Source organism: Vombatus ursinus, unplaced genomic scaffold (genome assembly GCF_900497805.2).
Source record: "Vombatus ursinus unplaced genomic scaffold, bare-nosed wombat genome assembly UNPS02014798.1, whole genome shotgun sequence".
In the NCBI taxonomy this organism is placed as follows: domain Eukaryota; kingdom Metazoa; phylum Chordata; class Mammalia; order Diprotodontia; family Vombatidae; genus Vombatus; species Vombatus ursinus.
The window spans coordinates 55,432,155-55,443,446 of NW_020954576.1; the positions used below are offsets into that span (position 1 = coordinate 55,432,155).

Sequence of the window (11,292 nt, forward strand, 5' to 3'; positions counted from 1 at the left end):
GGGAGGGGACTAAGCAAAGGGAACTCATCCTCTGCCATCCCACTCCCACGTGGCACAGCCCTTTGCCTCAGGAGAGCATGCTCTGGCTACTTCCTTGTATACTGTACCTTCCCCAGCTTATCTCACGTAGCACTGCCCACTGCCTCAGGGCTTCTCCGAATCCAGACCATCCCAGTACACCACAACTCCGCCTACCACAGCCCCTGCCTCGGTACTTCCAAATACCCAGATCTTACCCCAATCTTGCCACAACGTCCACCTGGCAGTAGCCAACATCAGACAGTCCCTCACAGTGATAGAGATGAAGAGAAAAAGGTTGAAAAGGAAAAGGGATGCTACCAAGTACCCCTAGGGGACAATTCAAATTCTCCCTTCAGGACCCAAGTTGGGAAGCAGAACCTAAGGGGAATCAAATGAAATCAATGAATATTTATTGAGAGGCTACTATGTGTAAGGAATTAGGCTAGGGGAAAGTATAAAAATGCAAATATCTGCCATTGATAAGTTTACAGTCTAGTTGGGAAGATTGAAAAGTGAAATAATTAAACATTTGCTTCACCTGGCTGACAAGACTGAAGGTCTCATACAAGCTATCCCAAGGAAAAAAACAAGTTCACCACTCCCTCTCACCCAAGCCAAATGTCCTGAAGAAGTACCAGATCAACAGGGGTCAGGGCAAAAGGTATGACCAGCTGGGTTGGACAGACAGCTATGTGTCTAGGTTTACCCTTCAGCTTGGGCTTCATGCTACATGTGATAATATTTTTGCATCCCAGGGCTGTCTTTGCTCAAACCTATACTAATCATATTTCCCCTGTCTAGACCCCCATTCCAAAAATGAAACAGAGTGGGAAGAGAGGTGTTATATAATAGACTTTTTCCACAACAATCTTATAACACAAATAGCATATTGTTGTTCCCATTTTATTATTTAATATTTATATTTACATATAAATAATTTTATATATAATTTTAATATTTAAGAAACTAGGACTCAGAAACTCTGACTTTAGGATAACTTTTGGTAACATTGTAGTGGAGTGAAAAGGGCACTAGTCAAGATTTTGAGTTCCATCTCTGATACTTACTAGCTGTGTGACCTTAGATAAGATTTTTAACCTCTGAATCTCAGTTTCCTAATCTATAAAATGAGTATGAAATATTTGCCCTACCTACTTCTCAGGGTTTTAAGACAAGAAAAGCACTTTAAACCCATTATTATGTAGATGTTATTCTTGTTGTTAGCATTACTTTTAACCCCTGATAAAGATATATCACCTTGCCCTGACCCCACATCAGCAATCTGGTACCAATCTAGTGAGAGTTTAGCCGTCATGGGAGTGCAGCAAGGAAATCCTGAGAAGCTGTCCTTCTGTAAGGCTGAAGAGGAAGCAATTGCTGCCCATTGGCGTTGGTGCTGCAGCTATTAGTCTGTTCTTTAGAGAACCACAGGATCATATCTTGAGAGACAGAAGAACTTTAAATAGTCATCTAGGCAGCTCTTTCATTTTATACATGGGGAAACTGAGTCCCAGAGAGGTAAAGTTAATTGACCAGGGTCACAGCCAGTATGTGTCAGAAGCAAGATTTGAATCTAAGTCTTCCTGATGAGCACCAAGAGGCATCCCATGAGGCTCCCCAAGGAGTGAGCACAAATACTTCTCTTCCTGCCTGTATCTATCTCATTCACAAAGTACCACCTTTTCTCAGGGGAACTGATCTGTGATTATAGGAAACATCCCTGTTTATCCCAGCTCTGCTACTTATTGACTTTGGGCAAGTCCCTTGATCTTTCTGGGTCTCAGTTTCTTCATCTGTAAGATTAAATGGTTGGCCTAGATCAGAGGTGGGGAACCTGTGGCCTCAAGGCCACATGTGGCCCTTTAGGTCCTCAAGTGCAGCCCCTTAACTAAATCTAAACTTCACAGAACAAATCCCCTTAATAAAATGATTTGTTCTGTAAAATGTGGACTCAGTCAAAAGGCCACATCAAGGACCTAGAAGGCCATATGTGGCCTTGAGACCCAAGGTTCCCCACAACAGGCCTAGATGATCTCTAAAGTGTATTCTTCCTCTAAACCAATAATGCCTTCAAAGTATCTCCAGACTTCCTACTTGATTCCTACTTTTATTGGGACTCCTCCAGTCCCTTCCCCCTCCCAGGAATTTTGATTACACCCTTTTTGTTTTTATTTTAGCAGGGGAGAAACTCATCAGCTTGTTTTTCTCCTCTAAAAAAATGATCTTTTTTTTTTTCTCCTGATATAGCTGCCAGACATTTTGAAGTGTGCTGGCAGTTTAGCAAACTTAAACTAGCAATCCCTCTGTTAAGCTTGTTAAAGAGAAATCCTCAAGACATGCTAGAGATTTGGGTGTTTTGTTTCATTAACCATCTTTTGAGTACCATAGTTTGGCTTTTCCTTCCACATCCTGATCATATGTGCAAATTAGATGGGATTACTTTTTATCTTAATGCAGTTTAAAGTCGAGAGAACCTTTTCAATCTGTCAATAAGCAGCTAAAATCCCACCTTCTATAAGATTTTTCCCTGTCCCCTTTAGGCTACTGCCTTCCCTCTGTTAGCTCTATTCTATTCTGTTCAAATGTCTACATGTGGTCTCCCCAAGTAGACTGTTAGCTCCTTGAGAGCAAGGATTGTTGGGGTTTTTGCTTTGTTTTTTTTAAACCTTTATTTATAAACCCATGCTCAATACAGTGTCTAATACATAGAAAGCAATTCATAAATGCTTGTTGACTGACTGACCTTTTGATAGCAATTTACAGGAACTCAGTTTAGAGAACTCTGTGGTGTGGTCAAAACAGCTTTCCAGAAGACACCTAGGAACTTGAGGACCATGGGAAGGGAACAGAAGTTAAAATATCTACCATGCTTTAAGTAAAAGAAGGATGTTTTTAGAACAAAGCAGGTAGCCCAGAAGAAACTGAACGACAATGGTGGGTAGCCGCAGTGCTACACTGTGGCCTCGAGGTATCAAAAGGCCCAGGAGACCATCCAACCTCCAGGGCTGGGTTGGATGTTCTATGGGAGATTTGCAGGGAAATTGGAGATGCTGGGATGGAGAAGGCCGGAGGGGCGTAATCAACATCAACCTTCACCAAAGAGATGGAGGATCCTTCAGCGTAACCAAATGCGGCAAAGAAATTAAGAAAAATGCTGTGGGGGATGTGGCGGGGAGGGGGGGGTGGCTGGGTGGGAGTGTTTTTGGCAGAGAAATCAAGGTCAAGAAGGGTATGATCAGAGTTGCACTAAAACTGTCACCTTGCAGACCCCCTTCCCCCGGTCCCCGCGCCCCCAGTTCCGCCGGGGAGCCCACGTCAACAGCGCTACAGAAAAGGAAAAAGGATGGGGGCAGATGGGGAGGAGGGCCGAGGAAACAGACTCATCTTGCCTCCTCCTCCTTGGAAACAAAACCCCAAATCCGGAGGAGAGCGAGGGAAGAAAGGGATGGTTGAAAGTCACGTGAGCCTGCTCTCCTCCCCCCCGCGCGGCGCCCGATGACGTCACCATCGCGCGACTGGACCATTGATTCTCGCCTGAAGAAGGGAGAGAGGGAGACGTAGAGGGGTCGGGGTGGGGGGGGTGGGAACTGGCGGCCCTCTGACCCGCTGCAGCCTCGGACTCGGGCTCCCACCGAATTGGAAGACGGGGTAAGCGCCTTCTTCTTCTCCTCCTCCCTCCGCCCCCCTCTCCTCCTCCTCCATCACCGCCAGCTTCCTGGAACCGGACACCGAGGTGCCCGCCGCCCGCCGGTCTTGACTGTGGCGGATGGGGGAGCGCGCACCTGTGAGCGCGCGATGGGTGAGTTGTAGGGGGGAAGGGGGGGAGGAGGTGGGAGAGTGAGGCTGCGGGCCCCGCCGGGAGTCCACCCCGCCTCCGGAGGCCGTTTGCCACCTCCTGGGGGGGGGGGGCACTCCTCGCGCACGCGCACCCCTCCCCCCGCAGCCGTGCGCGTCCGCATCCCCCGCCCCCCACTCCGGCCGCGCTCGGCTGCTCTCGCCCCCTGCCGCCCGCTGGCCTCCGCAGCCCCGGCTGCCTGAGCGAACCCCCCAAGCGTTGGTCATGCGCCTTCTGAGGGAGGATTGAAGCGCCCCGGGCCCCCTCCCCACGTTTGCCACCGCAGGGGGTGGGGGGAGGCGGAGGCGGCGGCGGCGGGCTGCTTGGCGCGGTGCCCGGGCTCCCGAGGGTGAGCCTGCACCGGGGCCTTGGGTTGGAAGAGCTCGGAGTTGGGGGCTGGGGGAGGAGGGAGGGGGGCAGCAGCCCTGGTTCCAGCCTAAAACTAGCTGAGGGGGGAGGGTTGGGCGGGGGAAGTGCAGGGTGCAAGTGTCTACGTCGTGCATCTAGCATCTTAGCATCCAGCGGAGGAAACCGGTCCTTAATCGACGATGGGGGAGGAAACTCCTCCTGAACCAGTCCCGGGCTGTGATTTGTTCCCTGAGGACGGAGGCAGGCAGGCAGGCGAGGGATCCAGCAGGATTGCTGGGGCATGTATGTCATACGGAGGAGGAAGCACTGAATTGTGGGACTAATGTGAGGCATGCTGCTAATTTTTCCATGATTCTCCCCCACCCCCAATGAAGAGGCTTTCCCCTCGTTTGAAGACCTCAGAGTCATGAATTTTCCTGTTTAAAAAGAAAAAGAACTTTCCGCAGTCTTGCTTCGGCTTCTCTGCAGACGTTTTGCTCCAGATGTGAGGGAGAAAAAAAAAGTCAGAAAGGACAGGAGAAAAAAAATGAACCTGTCGTTAACTCTTTCTATCACAGAGCCCATAGAACATTAGAGCTAGAAAGGAGGCGCTTACAGCATGAAGTCCACCCCCTTCCTTTTACAGATGAGGACACTGAGGCTCGGAGAATTTTTGATTTGCGCACAATAGTATGTAGCAGAGTGAATTTTGGAACCCAAAGGCTCTGTCTCCAAACGAAGTGCTCTTTCTGTTGTGCTTGAATGCAGGCTTAAAAGAGGGTGAATTTAGTTTTCGATACCACTAGGATTCTGTAGTGATCTTCAGAGATAGGTTTATCAATTATTCATAAGCTTTTATAGATAGACTTATTTTAGTATATCATCTAGACTATTTTGAATGAATCTGCTTGGGTTAAGTTTTCTGGACAGCATTGATCAATTGGCATTTCAGCACCCTCATTTTTCAGAGAAAGAAACCAGACAGGGGAGTGGTGTGCCAAAGATTGTACATCTTGGTTAGTGGCCCAGGCCTTTGTGGGACATTTGGAAAGAGCACTGGCTCTGGGGTTCAAGTCTTCTGGTACTACCCTGTGTGACCTTGGGCAAGTCAGTTTACCATTCTGAGCCTCCTCTGTAAAATGAAGAAGCATTAAGCTGCCCAAAGATCCTTTCAGACTGTAGATCTATGACCTTATGATCCCAATCCAGTGCCTCCTCTTATAAAGGAAATGTGGAGAGAGATACACAGATCACAAAGACCTAGTATATTGACTGCTGAAGCCCAAGTCACTTAAGTTTAGAAGTCTAACATTTACAGCAATAACAATTTCTCATAGAATCCCTTACTCACCTTATTTTATTTGTAAGGATAGAGCTGTTTTTATATTTCAGATTTTAAGCTAGAAGGGGGGTCCTTACTTCATAGATGAGGAAAATGAGGCCCAAATAAGCTAAAGAGACATACATATCACAAAGACCCTGACACCGGATTCAGCTGTAGGGTGGTACCCCCAACAGAAAAGGAAGAGATTTTTTTTTTTTATCAGTCAGTGGCTGCTGTAGCTAACACTAACCATTTAAATGTTATTGAATAAATGAATGATCTTTCTTTGTATGTTGTTAGTTCTACCCTAAGAGAGGTATGAGTCCATCCTACAAGTTCTTCTTTTAGCTAGCCACTAGGAGAACACTATTTGGAAACAATACAAAGGCTTTTAAAAAATCTTTCCCATCTTACTGCTACCAAGTGTTACACATGGGAAAGCCAGTAAGTCATGTAGGGAGGGGTAAAGAAGCATTTGTGTTATTATTACAACAGTAAGGAGAGTACTTTTTCAAAACAGAAGAATTTGATGGTCTTAAATTGTGTGGGGAAAGAAAAAAGTGTGCTTCAGTTCAAAATAGGCTTTTTTTTTTTTAATGCCAAAGATAGAAAACTGAATTGTAGGACTAATGTGAGGCATGCTGCTAATTTTTCCATGATTCTCAATGATCATGTATTTGGTATCACTAGGGTTCTGCAGTGGTCTTCAGAGATAGAGGGTGACTTAGTGTAGTATCTGTTAGATTTGGACTATGATGAATGAAACTGCTTGGATTAAGTTTTCTAGTCAACATATAATGATCATTTGGCATTAGATACAAATAGTTCTTAATCATTGAATTTATTTGAAAGTGTTTATAGCAAATATTTGTTATCTGGAATGACTCTCTTTGAGGGGTATAGGGAATAACTGATGATGTAAAAAACAAGACATCAATAAAAAAGTAGTTTTTTTAAAAAAAAGTGTATATAGTAGAAATAGTGCTGGGTTTAGATGATGGGAGATCTGAGTTCAAATCCACCCTCTGACACTTAATAACTGAGTGATCCTGGACAAGTCACTTAATCTTTGTGTGCACCAGGCTAAATTCCCTAGTATTTATCTAAGTCCTAGACCAAGTTGTTAAAGGCAGTTTCCACACAACAGACTGGCTACATTTTGGGAGGGGCAGCCAATGGTTACATTAACTTGGGAAGAGCAAGGTGATTGTGCAGTGTTGATATTTATAGTTGGGGTTATTTTGGAGGGGAGGTGTCTCTTTAAGTCTTTTTATGATTCCATCTCTGATATGACTGAAGTAATCCAAGTAAAACATTAAGATCAGAGTGATAAATAGGAGGAGCCTGTTACTTATTCTTGGTTGATCTGAATGGTGTTTTTTCACTTGCTACCCTTTGGGAAAGGCAGAAACTTTATGCTAGATATAATTTTAGGAAGGTTGAGGTAAAATGCAGCTAAGATCATTGATCCTGATACCATTAGCTCTCCTTTTGGGGCATTCGTGTTTAGCAGAAGGCTCAGTATACTGTCTAGGTGGGCAAATTTCTTTTTGTGTATATATATAAAATAAAACTAGTTATTTTCTCAGTTGAATGGACTGATGATTGAAAAGGTTTGATTTCAATCTAACCATTTAAAAATTATACAGGTCAGAAAGGCTTGATTTAATATTATATGAAAAGTTCAGTCTGGGCCCCAACTGTCTTAAAATTGTATTAAGTAATTGGGATTCATAATAATGATACCGTAGCTTGTTTATCAGTTTATGGTTTGTAAAAGCATTTCAAAATCATCATCTCAATTAATCCTCACAACAACCCTGAAGGGTTTATGACACCCCCCCTCACCTTTTCCAAAATGTTTTTCATAATAACATGTACTTATTTTAAAGCGGTAGGTGAATAAAGGGATCAGTTGTACCTCTCCAATTCTATACCTAGTGTCCATTGCTCTATTGTTCAGCCTTTCTTCTCTGTCTCCTGTTATTAATATTTGATTCTCTAAATTATCCTGCAAGTCTGTTGATACTGCTATAGAACTCTTCCTTAATTGCCTTGGCTTCTTCACCCCTGCTTACATCCCTTACTGCCTTTCCCATATGTAACACTGGGTAGCAGTAAGGTGGGAAAAATTTTTTAAAAGCCTTTGTGTTGTTTCCAAATAGTCTTCTCCCGCCCCTGGGTTTCAGGTATGCCCTTGAAGTCTAAGTATTTCTGAAACCACATCCTATTATCAGTAATATGCACTGTTTTAGCAGAGTTTTACCTTTTAGTAAAGGTAAGAGGTCAACTTCCTATAAACTCCATACAGTTTAAGTTTTCTGCCTATTGGACAGGCTGGAACTTCCATCCTCATCTAGAGGAGGATTTGATAAATCTAGAAAATGGTTGCCATGGTGTCTAGCATTTTTGGCACAGTCTTACCTGAAATCGAAATCATTTGTTTCATTATTCTTGTTCATGTGTGTTTTTGATTGCTCCTTTTCATGTGTTGTGTTAACATTTATATGGCATTTGAGGTTTGCACAATGCTTAGCACAGTCCCTGGTTCATAGTAGGCACTTGATAAATACTTATTAAAATTTAATTTTTAAAAATGCATCTCATTTGAGCTTCACAACAGCCCTGTGCTGTAGGTGCTATTATTATCCTTATTTTGCGGAAGAAGAAACTGAGTCTGAGAGATGTTATTTACATGTTACATGTTATTTAGAGTCACATAGCTAATAAGTATCTGAGGCAACATTTGAACTCAGGTCTTCCTGACTCCCAGCCCAGAACTCTATCCACTGTGCCACCTAGCTACTTGATAGCAGATGTAAAATAAAGTCATCACTTCTGCTCAACTTCTTATAGGCATAAGGAGAGGAGTCCTGACCACCCAGGCTTTTGCTTACTTTGTATTTGTACCAAGAAATCCCTTAGCCAGATGCACTTAGCTCTGTATCTTTTTGAGCCTTTTCCGAATATCTATGAAGACCCTTATAAAGCCCCTTTAATAAATTTGAGAGCTTGAAAACTGGTGCAGTGCATTATGTCAGTCTTTTTCTCTAAATGTATGTTGATTAGTTGAAAGCTGACAGAGTTTTCTTGACTTTTGGAGCCAAAATTTGTGGACCCTTGCATAGGCAAAGAAGTAGGCACAGGCCAAAAATCCATTAGTAGGGGCGCAAATTAAAAGAGCAAGGGAGTATGTGAAGCTGTCACATTGAAAGTATGAGGCCATATTGAATGAACCTACTCTTGGATCCAGTGGAAGGGAATGAGCAGGAACAGCATGTTGAGTTTTTAGCCATCTTCTTAATGTCTGCATCCAGGCACAGACACAGAGCAAAGATCCACAGTGTATAGTCTCCTTTTGTCCCCCATACACTTCATTCTTTTCACCTAAAAAGCCTGTGCCTTTTTCCATGATGTGACAAGCCCATGTCACAGGTGCGGAGGCCTGCCAGGATGAGACAACAGTTCAGTCAGCAGACCATTTATTAAGAAGCCACTGTGTGCAGAGCACTGTGCTGAGTGCTAGGGGAATCAGAACATTTGGATAAGAATAGGCCCTTGCCCTCCCAGAACCTATAGTGTGAAGGTGGAGAGGAGGGATGGGACCAAACTTAGATAAATGGAAAACACAGTATTACATTAAAAAGGTATAGAACAGTGTGCTATGTGAGATCTGAGCTTCTGGCAAAGGATCAGGAAAAACTTGGAGGGGGAGGTGATATTTGAATTGAGCTTTAAAGGATGAGTTTAAAAGGATTTTAGCAAGGGAAAAAGAGGAAGAAAGATATTCCAGGCATAAAGCAAAGACAAGAGGAAAACATAGGGCTAATAGGGAGCAGGAGGAAGATGTCAGGACTGAGAATACTTCATTTTGAACTGGAGCCTAGAATGTGGGTAGGCAGGAAGTAACAAGAGTTTTCTATCACCACCTTGAACCTGAGAAGGTAAAATGATTAGAAATGGGCAGGGAGATGTAACGTTTATGAATAAGACAGACAGCAGTTACTTGAGCTGCTAAGATTAAATAACAGGAGCTGTTCATCTTCCTGTTTCAGTGCTGGCACAAACTGATCTTCTGGTTAGGGAAGAAACTTCACTGAATGGTTTATTATAGTATACTATGTTGGATCAAAGGGTAACAGCTGGATAGACCTACTGCATTGGGATCTTTTGTAGGCTTGTACCTAAAGAAAGTTTAAAGAAGCTGAGGTTATTTAACCTGAAGAGCAGGAGTCTGAGGTAGGATCTAACTGGTTTTACGGAGATGGAGGGAGGTATCTATTGCAACTGGGAGAATTTAAATTCAACTTGAAAGAGAAATATCTGACAAGAAGGGGTATGGAAAACTGGAGCAAGTACGTAGAACCTCTTTGTGCAGTGCAGGCCTTGGAGAGAAAAGTGGAAAAGAGGGTAAGATGTGGAGTGAGTGGGGGTGTAATCCTGACACTGCCATTTCCTATCTTTTTGACCTTGGAGAAGTCTCTTAGCCTCTCTGAGACTCAGTTTTCTTATCTATAAAATGAGGACATTGTACCCAGTGTCCCTCAAGTGCTCATGAAGCTCTAAGTCTCCAGACCTGTCTTTAAAACAGTTTACATTTGCACTTCTCTGCAACAGTTGTGTGGTCTGTGAGCTCCAGATTGAAGCTTCTTCTGGGCCTTGTCCTTCCTTTGTGACTTGCCCATGGCCTCCCCTAAGGTCAGCACAGGAAATCCATCCAGCATGTGCAGGGGGACTTCCTCTATTTTCTTTTCATTTGACACTACCAACAGAGCAACTATGCTGTCATTAGATGAACCAATCTCACTAGAGCAAAAACGTATTAGGTTGGACCCCATTAATTTGATATTTAAGAGCATTCAAGGTTCATGATTCTTGGGATGGGACTAGACCTATGATTTTATTGATATAGGGAACTCCCAATGAGATAACTCCTCCTTCCAATGCAGTTGGCACCTTCTCTGCAATTTGTATTCTTAGAAGTTGCTTGGAGAATGAAAGATTAAGTGACTTACCCAGAGTTATACAGTTAATATATGTCAGAAGTAGGACTTGACCTCAGGTTTTCCTGACTCCAAGGTCAGCTCTGTCCACTCTGCCATGATGCCTCTCATATGATTCTTACTGAATAAAAAGTTCAAAATCAGGGCAGCTATGTGGCGCAGTAGATAGAGCATCCTCCCTAAAATCTGGAGGACCTGAGTTCAAATCTGCTCTCAGACCAAACACTTGACACTTACTAGCTGTGTGACCCTGGGCAAGTCACTTAACCCCAATTGCCTAAAAAAAGAAAAAAAAAGTTCACAATCAATGATAAAACATGAGATCTTTATAAAATGTGAACCTATTTTGAATAGTTATTTTCAATGCTTTATTTGCCAATACCCACTATTTTGTTTATAATATATAATGTCTTAAAGGTAATAAAACTGTTTTTGGGTAACTTTCAACTAATTTTAGAGAGACTCTTTTCCTTACCCTTCTAGCCCCCTCTGAACTTTCCCCAGACCTCCCAGGCTAAATTATTGAGATTTGTTTGTGTTTTAGTAGTTCTACAGGGTTTACAAATCCTAGGAGACTCTCAGTTTTAGATGTGGTTCACATATCTCTTCGTTTTTGTCTTTTATTTTTATCGAATGTAATCCTGTAACTTTTATGTGAAGAAAATCCTGAGTGCTATGGAGTTGTTTTTTTTTGTAGTGAGTTTCCCAGGGGAAAAAAAATGCCATCTTTGATAGCATTCATTTATGCATTCTTTGAAAGC

The 11,292-nt window shown here is 43.1% G+C and overlaps 1 protein-coding gene across 2 annotated transcripts in view; it reads left to right on the forward strand.

Annotated features, from left to right (window-relative positions):
- The first annotated feature begins 3,600 nt into the window (after positions 1-3,600).
- The window catches only part of LOC114049542 (double-stranded RNA-specific adenosine deaminase-like), a 31,233-nt gene continuing 23,541 nt past the window's right edge, over positions 3,601-11,292 (forward strand). Inside the window, exon 1 of one of the 2 annotated variants that reach the window (XM_027870784.1) lies at positions 3,601-3,669. Coding sequence is in view for 1 of the 2 variants with exons in the window: in XM_027870781.1 (XP_027726582.1) it covers positions 3,788-3,820 (33 nt within the window). In the remaining variant the exon portion in view is untranslated. Of the gene's footprint in view, positions 3,670-3,714; positions 3,821-11,292 lie in introns of those variants that run through there. The other variant, XM_027870781.1, reaches the window with a different exon arrangement.